This window comes from Hyalella azteca, unplaced genomic scaffold (assembly GCF_000764305.2).
Source record: "Hyalella azteca isolate HAZT.00-mixed unplaced genomic scaffold, Hazt_2.0.2 contig7177, whole genome shotgun sequence".
Taxonomy (NCBI): Eukaryota; Metazoa; Arthropoda; class Malacostraca; order Amphipoda; family Hyalellidae; genus Hyalella; species Hyalella azteca.
The window spans coordinates 261469-287231 of NW_025937306.1; the positions used below are offsets into that span (position 1 = coordinate 261469).

The window sequence follows — 25763 nt, forward strand, 5'->3', positions numbered from 1 at the left end:
AATATAATTATCATTTAAGTCAAGCCCGTCAACGTCAAGGCCATGGAAATAGATAATATGGCATAAAAAATTAAAAAACTAATCAGCATTAAATTAAAAATTTATTTCAAGAAATTATAATAGAAGCGCGATAATTCAATTGGCCCAAGTGGACTGGAGAAAACGTGCGACAATTCTATGATTTTATGTCAGCTGACTTTTACCAGCAGTTGAGCCGAAGCTCGGAATTCGGAAATATTATTTACTTCTGTTATGACGGAACCGAAGTAAATTTTAATTTCAAATGTTCCTTCAAAATATTTTTTAATTCTCAATGAAATTCAGGAGAAAAGAGCTAGAGTTGCTGAGATATAAATAGTGACCATTGATGATTACAACTCGTTTATACTGAAAGTAATGCCATCAGAAGTGTTGGCGGGCGCGAAGGTTTCTAATGCACTAATGGCATTCGACCATATACTAGACTCGCCTCGCAACCTAGTATTTATTACGGCAATTTAATAATCTTTTCCGATGATACAAATATTTTGTGATCTACTATACCATCATTCTATATTTACACCATTCAGTCGGTAACTTTACGTTGGTATATCTTTCATCTAATAGTGCGAATGAATTAATAAGAATAAAATCAAAAAGAGGACATCGAAAAGTTTTGAACAATAATCGAAGTATAGAACTATATTCTGAATACACTATTCAGTATTAAAACATACCCTGTCCTATATTATAATACCAGATGAACAAAAATAGTTATTCGGAAACTCCTGCATGATTTTCATTCGAGACCACATTTTTTCGCCCACCAAACAGCATAAGATCATTTATATATACTTTGAGCGAACCTACTTGTATTCTAAACACTACAATATACCTGCATTTTAGATAATACAAGTGATAAATTAAAATTGATGATAAATCTGGCAAAATTGGCCTTCATTTTAGATCATCTTGCGTGATATTTAATCATAGATCTCACCGGTTAGTCTAGTGTAAATGTCCCTAGGTGATAGATAATATATATATACTTATTCCATTTCCATGTCAAGAATATACACTGTTTTAACAATTCGATATTGCACGGTATGTGTAGCGTGCGATGAAAATTGTTCATCCGAGTTGTGAGGCAAGAAGCATCTTCTTTCTTCCCTCTGTCACGCCCCTCCCCTCCGTCATGCTCTCTTGATCCTGCCATCAGAAATATGAGTATTTCTGAAAGCCTAGTATATGCATGTATTTTTAACGAAGGAATGCGTACAGAACTGGCATTTTCCTTCTAAATATTTATCGCTCAAGATAAGATATTTGATTGTGATTGCAATTGTCCAACTGTTGCGTAGCGGACCAGAAGACTCACAAAATATATTCTTGAATTTTATTCTTTATTTTAATGTTTATAAATTAACATTTATACGTTGAGAAGTAGCTTTGATTGAAAACCAACTATATCTATCCATAGTAAAATTATGGCTGCATATGCAATAGTGTGATCGGGTAAAATTATCTAAGTTAAGAGGTTATTAGGTTTAATAATTATCTCCCATATATGTATAGTTGCCTCAAATAAGAGTTTATCATATTTAATAACTATTTCCTAGGTTACCCCAATTGTGAAGTGATCATGATAAATAATAAATAATGATCACAATTAATAATTATTTACTAATTCTGGAAAAATAACCATGTTCAAGAGAGTATCAGGTTAAATAACTATTTCGTAATTACCCCAAGTACCTGGTCATCATAATAAATAACTATTTCGTAGTTACCCCAAGTAACTGGTTATCAATATAAATAACTATTTCGTAATTACCTCACGTACCTGGTCATTGAAATAAATAACTATTTAGTTGTTAACCCAGTTACCTGGTTATCAAGATAAATAACTATTTCTTTAAAGTTCCTGATCAATGACCTCGTCTGGGGCCACAACTGCCCTCGATCGAAAGTCGACATCAACTACTTTTGAAAAGTCTAAAGTAAATGCGAAGTCAAAATAGACGCCACGTTAGTTAGTTTAAAGAGTAAGGAAAGAAATACGACGTTTGCACGTTGACATTGGCAAGGACGACAAACAATTTACAACACTACAAGTATTTAAAAGCAATAAAATATCGAGCCCTTTAAAATTACCTTTTAGGTTTTAATTTCTTTTGAGTACATTTGGTAGTTCTATTGATGGTCTAGGCGTTTTCGTTGATTTTAAATTCCTTATTAATTGGTGATTTAAGAAAATATAATATATAAATACTGTATGTACAAATATTTAAATTATTTGCAAGTTCAGAATGCGTGTGCACAATTATAGTTCTGCTCTGTACTGAAAAAATAACTAATAATTTTTAACGTAAACTTTACACAATTTATCCCGTTGGACGTAAAACCAAATTGAGATTTTATGCCTCGCTCCTAGACGGTCATTTATTGTAAAAAGTTAATGCAGTGCATTCTTGATGCACTTTTCCAACTGAATGAGCTCGTGCTGTGGGTTGAGAGAGTTCCTTTCTTTCGTCAGAGATAAAGTTATCTGATCTTTCTGTAAGGTAACAATATTTACCCCATTTGTCCCTGGATATTTCCTCATTAATATCTTCCTTGTTGAAAGATAATCTCCTTCACTTCGATATGTTCATAAACATTTCCTTGTATTTGCCTTCCCTGTTTATTAAGTCACGCCCTTGGTGACGTCGGATAGCGAAGCTATAAAAGCTCAGTTTTAAGCGATTAACTTCAGTCTTGGACGAGGACCGCTACGGTATACGCCATTGCTCCTGTCCATGTCAAACAGGACAGTAACGCTAGCTCAATGTCTGAGTGGAGAACGTCCCGCGGATACACTCTAGACTCGTTCATTTATTTACTTCAACTGGACGCCGAAGACATCATTGTTAAAGCTCCAACTTATAAACTTAGATTATCCTAAACTGTAAGCCGAACTATAATCCTACATGTATATTATATAATCGTTTACGCTGTTCCTCTATATCCTCGGATCCCGCTACAGAAGAACCACCCTCAGGTCATACTTAATTACCATTCATATAAGAGTTGCATAGAAAAGCAACCTGTTACATTTCCATACGGAAATTTCAATCCGTATGCCCAATCCATCGTTTTGAAAACCTTGCTTAGAATCTAAAAGCGACGAGCGAGAGCTAAAGTCAAACGCTAGAGAGGCAGATTGGGTATAATAGCAAATACAGGAAAACATTGCTGGCCTTTATTGATCACAAAATGGCTTTGGAGAATTTTTTGAGTCGAGAGCATATCGTTTCCCTTTCTCTGCAATGATATGGTGGCTGGATATACAGAAACTTCAGACGAATTCCATAGACGTCACTGTACGAGGATGAATATAAGCTTCCAACAAACTATAAAAAGCACATAATGATTTCCGCTGAGAAAGCAGGGCTATGCAAATTCCTTCATTACCTGCAGCTAAAAGCAACGTTGCATAATTCCGGGGAATAATTTTCCATTGTTGCCAATCCGCCACTAATGGCCATTCCAGCTTGTGTGAATTTCGGCTTAACTTTAATCTACACCTTTTAGTCAAGTAAAATATAATCATTTCAATGAAAGACTTGGTAATTGTCCATCATATAAAGTCATTAACTAATAACTAGTGTATTATGAAATACATTTCTAAGTCAAGTAAACTTATTGATTTCTTTTAAGCCTTATGATTACAAAATTGCAGTAAAATATTAAAGTAACTAGAATAGAAGATTAACAGTCCGCGTAGAATTATGCTCGCATTGGTCAGCGTGTTAAGGGCGTATAAAAAAGTTGGTCTATAATTTGATAACACACGTGCACCAATAATTATCAATACTTAACTCGCTCAGCAGTTACTTCTCGTTGAGAAAACTCTTCATAATAATCTTCTAATATTAGTTTTTTACCCAAACAATGTCATTTTAAAATAAGGATTAAGATAGTAAAAATGTTGAAAAATTAGGAAACCATATTTTGTGGGAGTTACTTGCTATTGCTTATTTACTTTTGGAAATGACTACGTCCAGTTTATGACAGGCGACGAAGAGAGGTGTATGTATGATTATATAATTAATATTGGATTTCACATCTTGCACGTACGTTCTCCGACAACGTAGTAAAAGTTTTTTGTAGAATTAAAAGCATATTTTAATTAATAATTCTCAATTAACTTAAGGCTTGTGCATTTATTTTTACCCCTGAACCGTTATTAACAATTAACTTCATGTGAAGGTAAAAAGCCTTTTCTGAATACGCCACGAATTTCTCGCGAGTGAAGTCCACCGGTGGTTTGTACCTGAAAAATTAACTTCTAATGAGAAGATATTAGCATTTGCACATGCCAACAATTTCATGAAATGTTCGATCAAATGTTGAAGCTAAATATATGTTTTATAATCATGGAACATTTAATTTTTATTGGGAAACGTTACCCCCGGGAGTCGAAACATCACTGATCACAGCTTCATATCAAAACATGTTCCCACAGTTGACTGTTACAATTTGCTTCGTTAATCTAGAAACAATAAAAGAATGCTTCATGAAGGAACTCGTACCTTAACACAACAGCCACATTATTAACGTGTTTTCATGTCAATGGAAATAATGGTAGTTTTTTCAGAAACACTCACAATTCACATATGAACTCTCCGTCCTGAAGTTGATCCTTCTCGAGGAAAGTGTAGCAGTGCGTGGAGAGGCAGTTCAGGTGAGCTCGGTGGTGGACCAGCTCCAGAAAAACTCCAATATCTGTAAAAATTGTTTTAATTAATCACAGTACGTTGAGAATATCACTTTTTTCAGCCCGTTCTTTGTCTTTATCGATGATTCTAGGAATATATTTTGAACAAATATGGCAAAGAGTTCAATAACTCTTCATAGAGTTATTGAACTAGCTCCTTATCGAACCCGGTGGAAGTCTAGTATCTACTTCAAACTATCGTCAGTCATGAAAAGATCCGGTCAAATGACACGAGTCTAGATCTACGAACAAGGCACGAAAAGGAAAAGAATCGGCGACAGGCCACATCAGGCCTACACTTCAGCGCCGACATCACTATGTTATGTTATGTTATGTTAATAACGTGAAACTCAACTATCATTAGTTAATCTGATTTCGGATGCCTTTGCAAAATGAAACATCTATCTTTATGTATACATTATGCATGCGTTCACTTTGGTAAGGGCAGATGATAGAAGATATCAGATAAATCCCGTTGCACGGTTCAAATGAGCCCAGTTAAGAGAAATAAGAAAGAATAATCACAGAAGGAGAGCAGGCATCACAGACAACTACAGTCGTCATAACGATTCGAAGTTCAGTGATGATCAGCAATGCACAATGTTGTGATAATTCTACATGCGTTATTGATTTGCCTTCCACAGAGGTACGGTACTGTCTGTTATATAAAGTGGGAATGAAGAGTAGGAAAATATGGTATTGACACTACTCTTCGATGCACGTGTTTGCACCGAGGGCATCTCTGCGGCCAACCGACTCGGTCCTTCGACTGGAAAAGCTCGCGTTTTCCAATGCGCCGTATTTCGAAGTGATTCAGTGTTATACAAAGCCTGCTGGTGAGGCTAGTAATGGGACCAACTTGTCAGCGAGGATAATAATCATTGAGGGACAATCAATATTCCCGTAGACGTGAACGAGGTTGCGAACATGCAACAATACCTGCAGGTAAAGCTTGCAAGGACAGCTGGAAGTGGATGGTTCCATCAAGTCTGAGGTAATTCTTGTTGATTATTTCCCCCATCTCGCTCTCCTGAATTGACGTCCCGTCCACCAAGTCTCCTTCTCTGTCTGCATGACAATTATTTCGTGAATATTATTATTTCGCTTAGTAATTTAGACTTACGCAGAGGTAAACTGTGGTCGGGTTTCCGTAAAAATAAATAAAACTTGAATTTTTAATCAATCCTGCATCGCTCTACAACTACAATTAGCAGGCGTACGAAAACATTTAAAATAATGTACATAAAATTTTTCCTTTAGCGTGAGCGGAAGTCTTGCGTTAGAATTCATCAACAATATATCGCAGTTTGAAATACTCGTAACGTCTTTTTCAATAGGTGAATAATGCCATGTCTTTTAAACTAAAAATTTGATGCAATAAATAGTAAAATTACTCTGACATTCAGTATACGCAATTGTCAATCTAATTGACTTTTGCGTATACAGAATAAAAAGTTTTGTGACAGATGCTGTCCTCTTCAGTAGCTCACCTCTTATTGACATTCTTATGAAGGGAGAGATAAAATTCCTGGTGTTGTGAATACCAATTTTCTCAAGCTGAATTGTAACGTAAGTCAAATCGGCGCTGTATAAAGGCTCTGGCTGGAGCTTCTCTAGATGACAATAGTTACTTGGTACGGCAATATCGTGCTCACAAACGTCGCTCTCGCTCTCACACTCGTCACTGGAACTGCAGGAGTCGCAGCTTAGCATTGACTTACATTCAGTGTGAATATCCAAATCTTTATTTTTGTTCTTGTTTTTGTCTTTTTTACTGTTTTTACCTTTGCCTTTCTTGCCAGGTGATTTCTGGCTGGTGCTCCCTCCACTTCCAGGGAGTGGACTGACTGAGGGCTTTTTAATTATGTTGATGGCAGATAAACGCCTCTTGGTTCGGCCGTCATCTTCTGTTACTGATAAGTTATTGGTTTTATCTAGGACAGTTTCTATTATGCTGCCGTTATTCTCCTTTTCTTCTCTTTGTTCATCTGTTGAAGCGCTTCGGCTCCTCTGTGGAGAATAATGGATTCGAACTCCTGAACTATCAATTTCTGGCTTCACGCTAAAATCGAGTCCTTTTTTTGTGATCATCTTGCCAGGTAAGCCCATGATCTGCAAGAAATTCCGTTTTTCCTTCGGGTATACAATTGTGTTACTTTTGCCCTTTTCTTGGAAACGATGAGATTTCCTGTGAGTTCGTTCCCCGTAAATGAGCACCACAGGCATTTTACGTTTAGAGGCCAGCACTTTGATGGTTGAGAAATGCTTCAGGCATTCTACGAGTTCGGTAAACGACGGGTCGATGTCTGGACTTTCAGCCTGAGCTACCTGTGGCTTCTGTTGCGCAGGAGCTTCCTCAGCAGTGGCCACGTTCGTAACTTGAGGTGTTGATACCGAACCTGTGACGTCAGACAGCTATTTTAAAAGCAGTTCAGGTGCCAACGTAAGGCGCCCTTCTTCCTTCAGTGTTTTGACAGATTAACCACCACATTGTTATAATTTTCGAGGCAAGAGACGTGAATTCATAATAGCAGTTCACAATATTTATCGAAATTTTAAAAATTTACAGTTAATCTTGAAACTATTGCCAAGAAAATAATTAATGTACAAAACAATCCTTTTTGCGTGCAAACCCCCTTTTTATGGTTTTGTCGTTCTGTCAGCGTCTGTACATATTTTAAACGAAGGTCTTAAAACTATAATTAATTACGCAGTTTATGAAAAATACATTTGGCATGCATTGTTTTGCAAAAAAAAATTTCTGTTCAAAATTTCTCATCAAATTAACGGGTGAGCTGATAGTCCATGATAGTCTTTTGCATAGCTGCTGGTTTCAGTAAAGTTTGATTTTGCTAATGTTTAATTACCTGTAGAGAAGGTAGTATCGAGGCTACAAGGTCGGCTGTTGGGGTTTTGGGCGGCCTTGAGAACCATGGTGCGCCGGTCCAAACAGTTCATCACGTCGTTCATCAGCTTCTGTGCACGCAACATTTAAAATGAATAGCGATTCATGACTCGTGCAAGACTCTACTTCTCAAGTAACTTCTAGAAGGGTAAAAATGAATATTTAAATCCAGAATCTGTTTTAATTGAGTAAAATTTAACATCAATTTGATGTCAAACTGAAATTAAATCGATTTTTATTACAATTGGATCCGCAATTATGATTGTAATGTAAGAATGCTATTTGGTCCAAGTGATTTGACGATCAACGTGAGATGATTTTCGATTAAATGACACAGTAGCGATAAAATAGAATTAAATGGTGTACATAGGTTCTTCCTTGTTTGATTTAGTTCTTTGATCAATCTTACTTTGAAATTAATTAATTAATTAATTAGACAAAAAATTGAAATGATTGCTTTAGCCACGCACCTGTTGGTCGGAGTTCATCTTCTCAAATTCCAAGATGGCGTCTCGAGTTACTTGACGGTTAATCCTGCAAATAAATAATAGTACAATTGATTGACCTAGAAATATACGAAATCGGTTACATAAATGAACCAAGTATTTGAATTTAACATCAAACTCGACTCAGCGTTATAGTGCAGCTAATCAAGCCGTTTTTAATAAATGCATATTGTTATCCATTCAATCCTTCAAGTACTTCCAGCGAATCCACACAGCTGAATCTGGGCTAGATATGCAGCCTTTAGAAATTAATAATTGAAAATGCGATAGGCTAATAAAAAATTTGGGTGATATTATCAGTGTCGCTCAAGGCACTGACATCGCGACGTCCTATAAATCAATGAAGTTCTGGATGACGTCAGAGAGCTGTAGCCCTCGTGCACACAGCACATGTTTACACTTTATTTAACCACCCAAAACTGACGTTGAAACAACGTTGATTTATGTTCTCTCAACTAAATTACTTCGTTTTCATCGTTTTTCAAAAGTCTTCCGTCTGGGTGGTCATATTCTTTCGAATTGTTGCTGAGCTTGCTGAACTTGGAGGGCAAGTTGTCGCTCAGCCGAGTTACTGAGTTGAACTCAGAGGGGCAAGTTGTCGCTCAGCTGAGTTACTGAGTTGTCTGAATACACGGGAGGCTATTTGCTCGTGTAACTTTTCATAAGATATTAATTTTGGTCCAGTGAGTCATAAAAAAATAACACCAAGCTTTAGTTATATAGTAATGTTAAGAAAGTGAATATTCTTTCTATGATGCAATTATGCAAAGCTACGATATACACCATTTCCAAGGATGTTTTATAATTTTCTCAACTTTCTCACATTTATATGTATGCATATGCATATACACTACTACACTATGTATGTGTGGTTATATGTATGACTGGCCATGACAGAATTCTCGTTTAACGTTGTTTCGTTTCGTTTAGTATTTTCGTTAAACTAATGCATTTATTCAGTAGTTCAAGTTGCATGAAGTTGATTATCAAGTGGTTTTCTTTAAGGTGCAGTCGAATATTGCGTTAGCTTGGTCAGGATTAATGGGGTTACTAATTAGTAAAGTAGATTATTAATTAGTTACTGCATAAAACCATATCACTTTTCTGATATCGCTTTAACGAAAAGTACCTGAGCCTGATGAGTACCTGATAATCTTTACATGACTTGATCTTATTCCTCAAATTGATGTACAACTGCAAAATTGGCGAGGGTTTTCAGGGTTAAGGTGACCTCAGGCTGCATGCAGCTTAATTTACAGCCCTGCAAAGTGCAATCATCTGACGTTTGCCTCCATGGCTCCAGCAATCGGAAATTACTGTCGAAAGCGTGAGCAGCTGAACACAGTTTAATATCTGAAGAGATTCTGCCCGTTATTTAAATGATATCTCTCACATATCTTCTTCTTAAAAGTCCTCATGCCCAATTGGGAGGAAGCATTTAAAATCAATTGTTATCATTTCCATTCAGTTTGAACCAAAACACAAGAATCGCGTACAAAGGTACAGAATCAATATTCACTTCCACCCATAAAAAATTTTCTGTTTCACATTCACCATGTTATTCCTGCCGTTATTGTGGAATTGAACCAGCGTTTTAAAATTGATATGGCGCGGGTCGCCTCGAGCGATCGTATACCCGCCACCATTAAAGGCGACAGCCTCGGGCACCAGCAGCCATGTTGGGGGCACGAGGGTGAACACAGGGGACCAGGTTAGGGAGACGAGGGTAGGGTGGGCACGGGGGACCAGGTTGGGGGCTTGGAGGTGGGCTTCTCGGGGGACCATGCTGGGGCACGTGAGTGGGAACGTATAGGGCCGTGTTTGGGGCATGAGGGTGGACACGGAGGTGGGCACGTGGGTGTGCACGGGGGGCCATGTTGGGGGCATGTGCATGGGCACTCTGGGCGCTCACCGAAACGCGAGCAGAAATTAAGCGTTTCAAGACACCGCGTATGAATTATTTATTCCGAAATGACTTTATATCAATATTATTGATTGTTTCTATTGCACTAATTGTTCAAAAAAATTCTAATACAGCTGATTTTACTTGTTCATTATTCCTTAAATTGTGAAAAAAAATCTTCAAGATCAGTGCTGCTGTGTAAGAAATTATTTCATTTAACGACACTCTCCTGTGAACCGAAAGTATAAAATTCCTCAGAAAAGAATATCGTCTTATTTACCAAGATTAAACAAGCCTGTAGATCAGCGCTGCAGCATGCGCTAGATGCCGCAATTTCATGCGTGCAATTTCATGCCGCATTCACCAGATGCCTTTATTTGCAGGCTGCCGTCATTACTCTGCGTTTGTCGTTTGATAAAGACCACAAAGATCTGGGTCTGATCTATCTGTTGTGTGGTCACAAAGATCTGTGTCTGATCAATCTGTTGTGTGGTCACAAAGATCTGTGTCTGATCAATCTGTTGTGTGGTCACAAAGATCTGGGTCTGATCAATCTGTTGTGTGGTCACAAAGATCTGGGTCTGATCTATCTGTTGTGTGGTCACAAAGATCTGGGTCTGATCTATCTGTTGTGTGGTCACAAAGATCAAGGTCTGATCAATCTGTTGTGTGGTCACAAAGATCTGGGTCTGATCTATCTGTTGTGTGGTCACAAAGATCAGGGTCTGATCTATCTGTTATGTGGTCACAAAGATCAGGGTCTGATCTATCTGTTGTGTGGTCACAAAGATCTGGGTCTGGTCTATCTGTTGCGAAGATCACAAAGAATTAGGTCTGAGCTATTCAGCTGAACAACACAAGCCAGGGTGAATGACTCGCGTTCTGATCGATTTTTCGAGATTGAAATGAAAAAAAAATTATTATTTTAATTTAAATGAAAATAATATTTTATAAATGATAATAAATTACTTGCAAATCATTTGTTTTTATTGAATATATTTTTATGTTAATATATGTTATGCTTTTGCTCCGTCGAGGAACGGGTGAAGGTGACTTGGGCATGAAAATTTATCGATTCATTTGATAATCTAACTATGGGTGTTTTTACAGTTGGAAATATCTGCGGTGCAAGAAGGTAACGGGTAAACTTTCTTCAAATAGTCTACGGATTCTTAACCGAAGATTAAATTTGCGAAAATTGATAAAGTTTTAAATTACGGAATATTTTCACTATAATAAATTTATTCGAATTCCTCTATGAACAAAATTTTTTGGATAATGTTCTCAAACCTATTTATCGCCGAAGCAAATAATGAAGTAAATGAAGTAAATGAAGTAAACTTCCGCTAAATTTTGTCTCAGGAAACATTTTTCATAATTGATGGGTAACGCGAATAAAGATACTTTATCACATGTCTGAATATAAGTAACTCTCTAGCGTGAAGATCTTACGACAAAATAAGTGTTAACATAAGGAAAATAAATGTAAAGGTTCTCCTCAAGTGGAATATTATGTAAAGATTATCTCCCTCTCATGGCCCTGGACATGAGGTCGTTTCAGTTATCAGCTCTCTCAGCTGCCACACAAGCGCCCTTCACAAACCATTGAACGAGAGTCGTAAAATGAAGCAATTCAGCCGAGCCGGAACCATAACCAGAGCCGGTGATCAGAGACGGGAGCTCAGATCAGAGCCGATAGCTCTGATCAGAGCAAGTTATCTGAGTCGGGAGCTAAGATCTGAGCCGTTATTGTAGGCGGGAGCTTAAAACAGAGCCGGTTTTCAGAGTCTTCAGCTCTAATCAGAGCAGTTATCAGAGTTCAAAGAGTTGCTGCAGTTCGGAATGGAAACTTAAACTTCAAATGGAATTCGTTTCAGTCAGAACAAAACGGAAACAGAAAATAACAGAAAACCAACCAGGCCAGAAAAGTTTCTATCCGTCTGTTTTGTGTGTAATTTAGTTGTGTTGTAAAGAATGTTCTCGAGTCTCATCGACCTGAGAGGCGATGACGTCACAGGCGCTGAAGGTCTTCGAGAACAGTTGTCTTGTATTATAAGCTGTTCTATTTATTCTATTTTGGCGTCTAATATATTTCATTTATTTCAGAAAGTTGTACAAGCAACAATCTGAAGTAATTGTGCATTTTATTGAATGTGGCATAAAAACAGGAGGATAATAGCCGAAGTACATACAATAAAATCATGAAAATGTAAAGATCACATAGCTTGATGTCATAGGATCTTAGAAATGTGTTTTTGATTGTAAAACTTATTAAGTACAAAAAAATATAAATGAAACTTCCATAAGCTATTGCAGCATACGGATGAGCGGACGTTGCACTGAAACAATAATCGACGCGTGTGCCACTGTAACCTAGAAACTTTAAATTCTTTTCCGGAATAAAATGTTTCTTGCCTTAATGGAAGCTATTCATTCTTTTTTCATAAAAATTCATTTTAATTGTATGTCATCATCATGATACAGAACTGTTTTGTTAATAAATCAGTGCAAACGGTCACTTCTGCAGACACCAATAATAACGAGAAAACAAATTTTCAATCTAATTTCAAAAAATTCTACGAGCTCTCACAAGCATATTTCAGTAAATTTCACAACACTCACTTGCCATAGGCCGCTATCGCCTCGAGAGCGTTTCCAGCAGCGTCGACTTGGAGCGCAGCTTTGAGCGCACGCTCCCAGTTTTCAACGCGGTCTGTGAACGTCAGTTCCTTGCCGAGACGAAGATCAATGGTTGCTGAAGTCTTTGCCGTAAGTTTCTTATGATGTTTCGAGGCCGCGGCGGCCAAAAACATTTGAGCAGGAGTACTGATCGCCGACAGCAACTCCGTCTGCGTCGTGTCAATATCGAGCGATTCTGTGTCGAAGTCGCGCATCGTTGAAACTGAGCTTACGCTGTCGCGGTCAAGTTCAATGCATGTTGTGACTCTTGGTAGTTTACAAATTTGTATTCCTTGTGGAGGTCGCTTAATACGTGGAGGTGTCTGCATGCGGTTTACGGAGGGTATCGGTGGAGTAGATTCCCCAGCAAGAAGCATATGCCCGGGCTCCGTGAGCGAGAGTGCCACCTCTTGGAAGTCCTTTTTGCTCATCATAGTTCGCACGTCACCGCCATAGTCGGCCGCTGCCGTTCTCGGACTGGGCCCAGACGAGGCAGGATACCGAGGGTAGTAGGAGAGCTACCCTCGGTTGGGGTTCAGGGAGGAGGGGCTTAATAAGACAACCCTGGCTTTGGGGTTCAAAGAGGTGGGGCTTAGTAAGCGAGGGTCGCAGGAGAGCGACCCTAGTTTGGGGTTCAGAAAGGAGGAGCGCACGACGGCTGGTCGATAGCAATGAACGCAAGCGGATTTACCTTAAAGATTCCTCGCTGCTTGTTTATCTCCGGTTTCTAACGCATCTTTTCTGACCCTGACCTTGAGTTTTGCCACAAAATGTTCTTGGCAAAGTATTTCTTCACTTGTATCAATGAAATTATTCGTTCAAATCTAAGACACGTTCAATTAAGTAATAGCACACATCCAATACGCCTAGTAATTTTAATTTTATGCTTTATTTTTTGTTTTGATATTCAATTGATGATGGCCAAGTTTAAAGTTTGTCGAAATTTTCAAGGGAACATATTTTAGAAACAGTTCATATTTAATTTATTTCATGATGCTGTTAAGGATAGAAATAGATTGTTATTTTAATGTAATGCGAGGCGATAATATTTGTTACAAAATGGTTTATTATTTTGAATTTGTTGTCATTTAGTTTAGAGGCCACCGGAAGAAATGTGCGAAAAGCCAAGGTTCGTTGACTATTGTTGCGTGGAAAGCCGGAGTGGAGGTATGTGCAGTATTAGGATGTGAATACAGTATGTAAATATATATTCGATGTGGTGGAAAAATTGCGTAAACATTTAGGTTATATAATTAGGAATACGTTAATGTTTAGTTTACTATTATTTATCTATTTCATTTTGTTACTTTTAGGAAAGCCTCAAATCTACAGTTAGACTCAAATCCAAGAGTTAGACTCGAGTCAAGACTCTGTCTCGCAAGCAAGCATCCAAGATGAAGTGAAGTGTTAATGTGCTGATATTATTATTTATTATTTGTTTAAATGTGTTTGTTTGAAAGTATGTTAATAAAGTGTTTTAACAAGTATTCATCAATATCCGGAACCTATACGATAATGTAGGCTAGTTGGGTTTCTTAGAGCCCCAACAATGCAACCATTTCAACGATGTATATATTTGCATATTTTAATCCTGACCTGACCTGTTCTGTTTAAATATTTCATTGAATTCTTATTCTATGCTGAATGACCAGCTGATACTTGTATTGATTGTGAACAAAGTATGAATGCAGTGAATTTTAAGAAATTTGTATCTGAAATTTGAGGGTTATTACCAGCCTCATCTATTTAGGCACATAATAAATAGTTCAAATATTTACGTTTTGATAAATTACTTTATGCTTTGTACAATAATGGGAACAGTCTTTTTAGGATATTAATTTGCACCGTAAGAAACATTTGCATGGGTCAAGTTTAGATGTTTTAATCGAATTTGTAGCTTCTATACTCACTCATTCCCCTTACAAATTTTTTAGTGTTTTAATTATTGTGGAAGGAAGATACGGATAAAAATTGTGGAGAATGAAAATTCAGAAGGAAATCACAATACATATACTAACATGAGCCCAATTCAGTTCTACGATTTGTCGTCAAGAGTTGGCAGAACGTACAGCTAACGTACAAAGCATCGACACCTGAGGTGTGACCGTCAACTTAACCCACAGTTGGTACAAAAGGAACGTACAGCCTGCGTACAAAGTATCGGCTCCTCAGGTGTGACCGACCGTCAACATAAACCGCAGTTGGTACAAAAGGAATGTACAGCTGACGTAAAAAGTATCGACACCTGAGGTGTGACCGTCAACTTAACCCGCAGTGGATAGTAGTACAAAAGGGCGTGCTAGAGACGTCAGGTGATGCCATCGCTTGAAAATAAATCACTAAAGCAGGCCTAACTGTTACTTAATTTAGTTTGAGTACGTCTGAATACAGACGCAATATCAATATGTTGAATTTTAAATAACTCCCTTAAATTTGTTTCAATAACAAATAAAGTTGTGAATTACTCTTTGTTACTTTCTTGTATAATTTTATCCACTTTCTCCGAAAGATTATCTCTACTTGATAACAGTTTATTCTAAATATCATCATCGTTCGACAATTTAGAATAACATAAATACAGACTGAGGTCGGAGAGACACACCCCTTACCGGCACGACGTCAGGTACGACACTGACCTTCTCCCTGGCATTGGTCAATCTCTGGTCATCACGGCACGACATCGATCAGTTTAGTGCAGCAAAACACAAGGCGCTGCTGCAGGCTCCAAGTTCCGGAAATGCAACCAAACTGATCAACTGTGCTAGCATGAGTATTGAGTATATTATACTCTATTATTATTTATTCTATATTTTTCAGAAGAGAATTTAATTAATTTTTCTAATAACGTTAATAACGCACAGCAAGCGCTGCTGCAGGCTTCACTGAAAAGTTCCGGCAATGCAACTAAACTGATCAATTGTGCTGGCATGAGTATTGAGTATATTATACGCTATTATTATTTATTTTATATTTTTTGTGAGGGGAATTACATTAACATTTCCAACGTCCAATTGTACTTGCATGTGTATAATATACTTTATCGTTATTTATTATCTGTTTTTTTTTTAGAAATGGGCGTGGGTAACATTTATACCGACGCAAAACAAACGCTGTTGTATTTTAGCGCACCTAGTAATTTTTATATGCTCTTTCTTGAATGGAGCTTTAGTGAGAAAATTTAGGATTTCGCAATAGGGTTAGTGACAGTCAACTTAATTTATTTCTCATTTCCGTGAACTGGAGAGAATCGAGCCGCTCTTCAGTTTGATTTCGACTCTCAACGAAAGCTATTACATTTTAAATTAAACGTATAAGTTTTAAAGAACGTATAAGTGATCGCGATTGGACGGAGACAAAAAATACGGTAATAAAATTATACGATTTATTCTTCATCCACGCCCGGCGAGACTCGTCTGGTGCTGATTGCAAAGTCTAATAAGACGCTTTATTAGACTTTATAAATTAAATCAATAGTATCTAATGATTTAATTTTTCAACAGCAGCAGAAGCATTCAAGTTGATCGCAGAGACAATTGCGTCAGATCAAAGGGCAAGTCGCTCAATTGATGAAAATGTGTGCAAAAACGCTGAATATTTTAGCTTGAATCTACTTGAAAATTGTATTCAAGTTTTCCAAGCAGTTCGGTGTCGTAATGTCTACAGAACGACCAGCGTGAAAAATTTGTTATATTTCGCTACAAACCTTTGAAATTACTAAATTAGCATCCCAGTCTGGAATATTATGAGAAAGGCGGAAGTGTCGGTAGCTCATTAATTGGGAAAATAATTAATCAGAAGCGTCTAATGGGCTGCAGAGTCAAAGTAAAGACATTGTTTGGCAGCTGACTTTATTTTAACGCCCAAGGAAATAAAACCATGTCGCCATTTTTTAAAGCTAACAATTGAAACCTGAACCATCGCGGTCGAATTTTACGAGACGACAGGCCGTGAAATTCTTTACAGTTATTTTGAACAGTTTAATAAACAGTTACGTTGTTAATGTTTAACTAAATGAACGTAGCTTTTCAATATGAAATTTTTTTTAGTTTTCGGTTTAAAATGATAGCTTTCAGAGTGTAAAATAAATCTGAATTGTTTTTCAGGAAAAAATGCACTAACCTTCTCTCGCCAAGACTTAGGCAAAATCTTTACACAGCTCCATATATGAGCATGCCAAGCTCTGTTATTTATCGTAAAATAATTACTTTTGAAAATGTAATATAATTACCATACCTTTGATTAGTTTCATCAATTTGCAAAAATTTACCTAAATTTACGAAGTCTGATATAACATCAAAGTTGTTACATTAATCACAGATTATGAGGTTGCCGCCACTGAAATAAAAGCATTCAAACAATAAAAACATTCTGCAGTTCTTCATCTATGCGTGTAAAATTTTTCAATTTTTATTACAGTAAATCGTTGTTAGCCATCAAAACCATCCAAGGCGAACGAGCAAATCTAACGTGCAACCCACGTATACGTTGCTGCAGCCCTGCTTGCTGACGTATACGTTGCTGCAGCCCTGCTTGCTGACGTATACGTTGCTGCAGCCCTGCTTGCTGACGTACACGTTGCTGCAGCCCTGCTCGCTGGAGCAAAGACGGAAACCTCCCTCAACATTGATCGAGACAAACCTTCTCACATTGTATCAAAAACTAAATCTCTTGCTGCATAGTTAAGCTCTTTAATTGGCTTAAAGTGTTGACCTTACTAAATATTTCAGTTATAAATATCTCTGTAAATATGTTACAGCATCCTATTGGACTCCAAACCTATTTTCTATTTCCATTGACAGTATTATAAATGCAGAAGCATATGTTTTCGATATCAATTTTAATCTTATCGCTTTGCAGATAGCATGCTGCAGCCCTTGCCCCAGACTGATATATTCAACAAACGCGCTCCCGAGTCACAAAAGATAACAACAAACTGGGCAAATAAGTCCATATCTATGCAATGCAAGATTAAAGGCCACAACAACTGGTGTTTTTCAGCGATGCTCGAATGATTTCTGTCATTGTGTTCGTGGCGGTGGATTGTGTATGCTGTGTATTATATAAGTTTTGGAGAAATTTTGACTGAATAAATAACTTGCGACAACATCTCGCAGCGATGAGGCTGTTTATGGGTACGGTGGAAATTTGGTTGCTTCTGTTGTGCTCTATCGTTTGCACGAAGCAAGCATTTTAACTTTGTTTATAGAATAAAATACGTCATAGGTTTAGGATCGAAAAAAAAATGAAAATAATAGCGTAGAAAAAAAGTTTTATTAACATTTACCTTCTGAATGTGCCTTCTCTTCCTTACAATAACACTTTTTTTACAATAGCCTCTAAGTAGGATTTAAAGATTCCCGTTGCCAACGGATTCGAGTTCACATTTATCGATTTACAGATAAATTAGAAGTCGCAATTCGCGTTATAGACGACTTCGATTAATGACCGAAGAATTCACTGGAGTAAAATTCTCAGAGAGTCGAACAGTTATACATAGATGGATTATTATATATCCATTTATATATAACTGACTGTAATTAGTTATTCCTAATAATACTATACTATTTACATTTATTTCTAGAATTTGTATATTTAGGGTAGAGCCCTTCATTTAAACATGTTTAGTTAAAAATAATGCAAGTTTTATTGAGGACTTCTTTTGAGTTTAATCTAATTTGAGTTTAATTTATTTCTTGATAAATGACCATAATTTATCGCTTGCAGTTATCGTAGCGACGACGTCGCTGTGCATGTCTCCCACGGACGCTACCTCGTCTGAGGCTGTGATGCCTCCCGTGCCTGCTGGGGTCGAGGACGGGCGAGGGGTCTTAGGGTTCCTGAACTACTGGAGGAGCTGCCTTAGGGAATCCCGCGAGCTGGGGGCGCAGTCCCGAGCGCAGGGTTGGTGCAGGGGTTATTTGTTGAACGCTTAAATTAAATGTTAATTAAGTATGTAAACCAGGCTTGTTCGACAAGTAAGGCAATTTACTCACTGAGGTATCTGAAATGTTTGTTTGAATATAGCACGTTCGAGGTAGAATTGCGTGATTATTTGTGTTTTTAATGCAGTGTGGCTCATAGAACAATACAAGATATCATGAGAAATTAGTCGCATTTTGATTCACGTTCGCAATAATATAATCCATTGATCAGAATGCAGGTATTATGGCGTGTGGACTTTTTCTGAGCAGAACCAGAAGAAATATACCTGGTGATTACTCCCAGCACGCACCTGCTCTCTAATTTAGCCCCTCAAGGCAGCCACAAACATCCTCTCTATATGAACACCGTAGAGAGCAAGGCACTCAAGAGAGATCTGGTGCTGGACTCTCTCTCTACACATCGCTTGTCGCCTCAGCTGCTCAAGCCAAACTCGCAGCAAATTATAGAAAACTTGAACAAAAGAAGAATTGTTTTAAAGACCGACGACCAAGGTGAGTATAATCACAAAAATTATCCAGATATATAAGCATAAGTATATACAGATTATGCCTCTGAAGTTAGTGTCGTGATCTAGATGTTTGTTTAGATCGTTTCTAAAGCGATCTAAAAGTGTAGCATGAAAACTCAATTATTATGCCTGACAGCGCCATGTGAGGTTACCCCTAATTTATTTTCACCAAAATTAATAGTTTTACGATTTAATACTATTCGTTTTCTCTCATTACACATTTGCGTAAGAATAAGAATGTGTCATTACAGATTTGTTTAATGAGTAGTTGTGAGCGATATAACCTTGCCGCCAAATCAATGAGAGTAACAAAAAATGTTTAAATGCAAATAATTGCGTTACTTATCATAATCATATTAGCTGATCCTGACAACCCGATATTTGTAACTCCCTACAAAACCCTGACTTATCTTCCCGTATCACTGATACGGTGGCTTCCTGTACAGGAGTGCTCACCGTGAACGGAGTGTCGGTGGAAGGGGTGGATCGTTTGTTCAACGGAATATCCATCGTTGTGTTGAAGGATTTCCTATTCGACCACCGCACTCGAATCCAGCAAATAAAAGCTACGACTCACAACTAATAAATATAGAGTAATATAGACCAGAACATTACTCTTATTACCCTACAATCTACATGGTTAATTCACAGTTAATATTATCTTGTACGGAAAAGGAGAACAATTCCCATCTGAACCTGAAAAACTTTTTTATTGCGATAAAGTTAGATTATGAATATATTCCTTGGAACTTTGCTCTCCGGCTATAATTTTATATACGCACTAAATTCTAATTGAAACTTTCAACGAATAACCAAAATGCATTGCTTGCTTCACATTATTGATATTCATCGTAATTACGATCGAAAACAAAATAATCTGTTAGCGCGGTTACGTCCAATTATAGGTCCCCATATTATTTTTTTCAGAAAATATTCAATTTGAACTGAAAGAACTGCGAAACTTTTACGTCTGTAAAGCTACAGAATTATTTGCAAATGGAACACGATGTCATTACGAGCGTAACTATGGCAACCATTCGAGGCGACGCGTCAACAAACGCACGGACTTGACGCCAGCGCACAGCTTATCAGTTCCAGACTCGGGCGAACGATTGTTGTTTGTATCCGCTAATTTGTATCATTATTCTGAACTTTGAAGCAATAATACATATGTTCTTTGACACAAGTGACGGATACAGATTGAATTTGTGTCGAATTTTAAGAAAACGTTAGTTTATGTTAGCATACTGTCAACCATGCATCAAGACATTTACGTATAACCTTGCGTATACGTAGAACCTAGGGTGGCGTTGAAAATATATTAGATTACAAGGTTAAAGAAATATCAAGGTGGTCGACCGGATAGTTTAAAATATATTCTACTCACTACCTTCATAATTTTTGCACGGTCACAGTGATAGCTTAAGTATTAACCCATGACATAAAAAAATTTTCATCATTCAATTTTCGTAGAAATGTTCACAATTCTTTTGAGAAAGAGCAATTACAGTGAGCAGTTATTATGGGTGAGGTACATTCATCTGTGAATTACAAAATTATTTTGAGAGGGTGACGAGGTAATGGTGTCACTGATGTGATGAATGGCCGAGCTTCACATCAATAATTTCACAGATATTTTGAGAGGGTGACTAGGTAATGGTGTCGCTGATGTGATGAATGGCCGAGCTTCACATCATCGGGCGGCTGAGGGGCGCTGAAGACTTCAAGGAGCGGGCGCTGTTCTGCAAGTGGGCGCTGCAGTGCGGTGTGTGCACCCAATATGCTGTAGAAGAAATGCCTTGATTAAATTAGTTTACTGTACAGTGAACCCCGTTCTCCATACCCATGAAATGCACGCATTTCACTGAACTGTATGCAAGAGATAATTATATTTTCAAATTAGTGCAGTATATATATGAAGCACTGAAAATTCTTTCCCATCTAATTCGATAGCTGAAGAAATCACTATATCAGAAGCGGTATGCATCATCATATTTTCAGATATGAATAAAATTTCATTATTAGAATGGGGACTATACAAGTAACTTGCATGTTCGCAACATATACTTATATAATATGAATGCAAACAATATGTATGTATGTAACATGCTATGCAAGTAATATGTATGTATTTAATAGTTATGTGTGTAATATGTATGTATATAATATGTTATATGTGTAAAATGTCATGCAGGCAGCGGCTGGCGCATCATAGCCGGACAGACGGACGGACAGACTCAGGTGGACCGCTGCCAGCAGCCTCTGGACACCGCCACCTGGTGTCATCCTATAGACCTTCTCATCGTCTGCCGTGGTCTGCAAGGTCTGCGGAGGAAATTATCTTTAAGAGTTGTTCTCAAGTCCCCCTCTAGGCCCCCTAATTACTTGCCGTGGTCTGCAAGGTCTGTACAGGAAACTATTTTTACAACACTTCTCTTTAACTTCACTTCTTGTTTGTTTGTCTGTCTGCTACAAATCTTATAGTTGATATTTAACACACTTCTACCTGTCCAATCGATCTGAAGCTTGGCACGCTTGCGTAAAGTTGGAGACAATGCAAGAATCAATTGACAGAATAATCAATTTTATAAATTAAAAAAAAAAATTTCATTATAAAAAAATTTAAAAATAATTTCGTCTGCTACAAATCTTATAATCCATATTTGACACAATTTGACCTGTCCAATTAATCTGAAATTTTGCACAATTGCATAAAGTCAGAGACAATGCATGAATCACTTGACAGAATAAATAATTTTGAAAATGTACAAAATTTTTATATCTTAAAAAAATTTTGAAAAATAATGAAACAAAAATACTTGAAAATAAAATTAGAAATTCATTGTACATGTGCAACATCCAAGACACTGGATTGTTCAGAAGTGTTGTCTTTAAAAAGTAATTTTTAAACGCATATTAGACAATATCTTCACAACAATTAGCACACCTATTAAATACAAAGAGAAACTAAAGCTTAAATTTACGACTAATTTGATCATTATTTTCAACTAGATCTTCCTTGGCAAGAAAAAAATTTGCAGTTTTTAGATTGCAGTGCTAAATTGACCTTGAGTAAACCCCAACGGTAATTTACTAATTTCTAAAATATAAATTAAATTTTTTTTGAAGAAGTGAGTTACTATTATTAGCAGTGTTATGTAATTTCGTCCAACATTAAAAAATATTTTTTTTTTGTTAGATGTCAGCTTGTTTACATGGACAATTTTTATTTCTCGTCAACAAACTCTCATTGATTTCATTTATATTGAGATTTGTATCGAAAAATTTTGCTTTTAATGACGACGAAACGAGCACTTTTCTCCATCGCTCACTTTTATTCTAGGGTTTAATATATTTAAGTCTCCTATCGTTTGATCGCGTTAACAAGAAGAAGTCGTTTGTGTTCAGTTTAAGATTATAGTAATAATCTCAGTAACTTTTTTATATCCTAAGTTATTATATATATGTCTCCTATCGTTTGATCGTGTTCACAAGCAGAAATTGCTTGTGTTCAGTTCAAGACTTTAGTAATATGCCCAGTAATTTTTTATTTATTCTAGGTTATATTATATTTAAGTCTCCTATCGTTTGATCGCGTTAAGTAGAAGATAGCGCTTGTGTTCAGTATGAGATTATAGTAATAAGCTCAATAACTTTATTTATATTCTAGGGTATAAGATATTTAAGTCTCCTCACGTTTGCTCGTGTTCACAAGCAGTAATTGCTCATGTTCAGTTCAAGACTAAAGTAATATGCCCAGTAATTTTTTATTTATTCTAGTGTATAATATATATATATATATATGTCTCCTATCGTTTGATCGCGGTAACTAGAAAATATCGCTTGTGTTCAGTTTAAGATTATAGTAATAAGCTAAGTATATTTTTTTATACGTAAGGTATAGTATATTAAAGTCTGTTATCGTTTGAGTTTGATCGTGTTCACAAGCAGAAATTGCTTGTGTTCAGTTCAAGATTGTAGAAATATGCCCGGTAATTTTTAATTTATTCCAGGGAATAATATATATAAGTCTCCTATCGTTTGATCGCGTTAACTAGAAAATATCGCTTGTGTTCAGTTTAAGATTATAGTAATAAACTCAGTAACTTTTTTATATTGTAAGGTATAGCATATCAAAGTCTCCTATCTTTTGATCGTGTTCACAAACAGAAATTGCTTGTGTTCAGTTGAAGACCATAGTAATATGCCCAGTAATTTTTTTATTTAATCTAGAGTATAATATATTTAAGTCTCCTATAGTTTGATCGCGTTAACTAGAAGAAATCGTTTGTGTTCAGTTTAAGATTGTAGTAATAAGCTCAGTAATTCACTTAGAAGACTTCTCTTTAATATAATCGAAATTTAACACACTTCTACTTATCCTATCGATCTGAAATTTTGCGCACTTGCGTAAAGTTGGAGACAATGCAAGCAATCAAATGACAAAATAAATGATCTTAAAAATAATTTTTTTTTATATTAACAAATTAAAAAAATAATTTTGTGAGCTACAAATCTTATAACATACTTGACACACTTTTACCTGTCCAATTGATCTGAAATTTTGCACACTTATGTGAAATCGCAGGTAATGCATGAATCAATTGACAGAATAAATAATTTTGAAAAAATATTATAAATTAAAAAAAATTGAAAAATTAATTTTTTCAATATTCTAAAATAAAATGAGAAATTCATTGTACATCTTCAACATTGGAGACACTGGATTCTTTAGAAGTGTTGTCTTTACAAATGTAATTTTTAAACGTATATTATTAAGAAATGTTTATTAGTCCCCCTCTAGACCCCCTAACTACCTGCCGTGGTCTGCAAAGTCTACAGAGAAAGTGGTTCTGCCTTTCCATGACCACAAAGAGCTTTCAATAATAAATCAGGAACCACTACTCGTCATTTTTTCGTAGTCTGTCCCGGGGCCTGCAAAGTTTGTAAGGAAAGTGGTTCGTAGAACTGAATTCAGTTCACCAATAATCGAAAAATAATGGGGATGTTTTGGAAACTTCAACGTCAAGGTCAGCGATAATGCTGAGTTGAAGAGAACTTCGGTATCGGCGGCTCGTGCTGGTTATCTAATCTCATACTACCAGGAAATTACTAACCTGTTACATCATAATTACACAAAATCCTCCTATATATTTGGTTTGTAAAGTGTGTAAGTTGGATTAATATTTACACGATGTACAATGAAATACAAATATTTTTTACAATTATACAATTATATCACATCCCAATATTCAAATTTTTTACATCATAATTTCACAAAATCATCTTATATTTTTTATTTGTAAGCACGAAACCTGAATTAATATTTTTTGATGCGGGTTGTGCAGGCTGGCCGCGGATTGTGGTTCAGGTCTACCGTGAAGACTGGTACGGCAGACGAGATCTGTGTGGCTACGGTGTGGCTACCATACCCAGCACACCAGGCCACCACACCGTCACTTGCCACACCTGGCGCCCCACAGGTTACAGCTCTAATCTCACTTTAGCGTCTTCTTTCTTTTTTGTTCATTTCAGGAACATCCCAATTTCTTGACTCGGTGGTGTGTCGATTTAAGGTAAAACCGAGGGGTGAAACTCGTTTAGGATATCAAAAAAATTAACGTGGCAGTTGACTCTTTAAATTTTGCATTACTCATCTCTACTCGTCAAATTCATAATAGAATATTTTTGCGTGTATTGGGAGCGGAAGTATTTTTTAACGCTCATAGCACTTGGTTGACTTGTGGTTAGAAACAAAAAGTCCCCCTGACAACACAGCTACGATAATTCATCATATGCATTTTCATCTTCACAATAATCATAATGAAAGTGCTTTATTTCCCAGGAACATTTTTAGAAGAATTGAGACGCGAGTTTGTGGGTGGCGGTCCTCAGATTTTGTCGACGGACTACATTTTCTCGGCTTCTGAACGCTACAAACTGCGCACAGCTCCGGCTGGCAAGGTCGGCCTAAAAAACAGGATTCTATTCATGCATCTGACAAAGGATTGCATTCCACTATTTTACACATTCCAGCATATTTCAGAAATTCCGATTGTCAAAAGGATATGGAATTTTAAAAAATGTTCTCAAAATTTATTTGTTTTTCTCTTGATGAGATGAGATGGTTTGGATTGACGCCTGATATTTTTCTACATATTCCCTAGTAAATTAAGTTGGGTTTGAAATCCAATTATTTCGTAACTTGAGACATTCAGAGCATTCTTGAATTGTCCGAACTTCAAGTACAAAGTATGAATTTAGTATCACAACACATAAATTTAATTATCTAAAATGCTTATGAACAAACATAAAGCTCACTAAAAATACCATTTTTCCGTGTCAGGTCATCCTGGATCTGGGCATCATAATGCGAGGATTCGACAAGCACGGAGTAATGAGCTGACCTTCTCAACATTACAAGCATTGTTAAAAACCGTTGCGGACAATATTTGAAAGCGTCTTTTGTTATAGCTGTTCTTAATCAAAAATTTAATTAGAATAAATTAATCCGAATGGTCTTAGAACTCAATGGTTGAAGCACTTATTTTATACTACGTCACTCGTAGAGGAGCCAGTAT

At 36.7% G+C, this 25763-nt stretch overlaps 3 protein-coding genes across 3 annotated transcripts; 2 read left to right on the forward strand and 1 right to left on the reverse strand.

Annotated features, from left to right (window-relative positions):
• Nucleotides 1-3525: 3525 nt before the first annotated feature.
• LOC108668201 lies at nt 3526-13728 on the reverse strand. Its single transcript, XM_018155373.2, has 7 exons — nt 12675-13728; nt 8114-8177; nt 7606-7714; nt 6229-7137; nt 5678-5806; nt 4629-4746; nt 3526-4294 (listed from the first exon to the last, which is right to left on the reverse strand). The coding sequence occupies exons 1-7, from the start codon at nt 13163-13165 to the stop codon at nt 4165-4167; spliced, it is 1950 nt and encodes a 649-aa protein (XP_018010862.1). The 5' UTR covers nt 13166-13728; the 3' UTR covers nt 3526-4164.
• Nucleotides 13729-17741: 4013 nt separating this feature from the next.
• LOC108668188 lies at nt 17742-19788 on the forward strand. The gene is made up of 4 exons (XM_018155355.2): nt 17742-17863; nt 18456-18632; nt 18923-19165; nt 19629-19788. The coding sequence occupies exons 1-4, from the start codon at nt 17848-17850 to the stop codon at nt 19763-19765; spliced, it is 573 nt and encodes a 190-aa protein (XP_018010844.1). The 5' UTR covers nt 17742-17847; the 3' UTR covers nt 19766-19788.
• Nucleotides 19789-20660: 872 nt separating this feature from the next.
• LOC108668189 (B9 domain-containing protein 2) lies at nt 20661-25595 on the forward strand. Its single transcript, XM_018155356.2, has 5 exons — nt 20661-20947; nt 21377-21505; nt 24531-24665; nt 25028-25146; nt 25529-25595. Exons 1-5 carry the CDS (start codon nt 20860-20862, stop codon nt 25586-25588), a joined length of 531 nt encoding a protein of 176 aa, XP_018010845.1. The 5' UTR covers nt 20661-20859; the 3' UTR covers nt 25589-25595.
• The last annotated feature ends 168 nt before the right edge of the window (nt 25596-25763 follow it).

What these genes read in the sequence shown, in the direction of transcription:
- LOC108668201 (XM_018155373.2), bottom strand. Translation starts at nt 13,165, where the DNA reads ATGATGAGCAAAAAGGACTTCCAAGAGGTGGCACTCTCGCTCACGGAG. An exon ending in CGATACTACCTTCTCTACAG is followed by an intron (nt 7,138 to 7,605) that starts GTAATTAAACAT and finishes CTGACGTCACAG; the next exon opens with GTTCGGTATCAACACCTCAA. An exon ending in CTTGCAAGCTTTACCTGCAG is followed by an intron (nt 4,747 to 5,677) that starts GTATTGTTGCAT and finishes CAATTTTTACAG; the next exon opens with ATATTGGAGTTTTTCTGGAG.
- LOC108668189 (XM_018155356.2), top strand. Translation starts at nt 20,860, where the DNA reads ATGGCCGAGCTTCACATCATCGGGCGGCTGAGGGGCGCTGAAGACTTC. An exon ending in CGTCTGCCGTGGTCTGCAAG is followed by an intron (nt 21,506 to 24,530) that starts GTCTGCGGAGGA and finishes CGGGTTGTGCAG; the next exon opens with GCTGGCCGCGGATTGTGGTT. An exon ending in GCACAGCTCCGGCTGGCAAG is followed by an intron (nt 25,147 to 25,528) that starts GTCGGCCTAAAA and finishes TTTCCGTGTCAG; the next exon opens with GTCATCCTGGATCTGGGCAT.
- LOC108668188 (XM_018155355.2), top strand. An exon ending in GGCGCAGTCCCGAGCGCAGG is followed by an intron (nt 18,633 to 18,922) that starts GTTGGTGCAGGG and finishes TTTTCTGAGCAG; the next exon opens with AACCAGAAGAAATATACCTG. An exon ending in TTTAAAGACCGACGACCAAG is followed by an intron (nt 19,166 to 19,628) that starts GTGAGTATAATC and finishes CTTCCTGTACAG; the next exon opens with GAGTGCTCACCGTGAACGGA.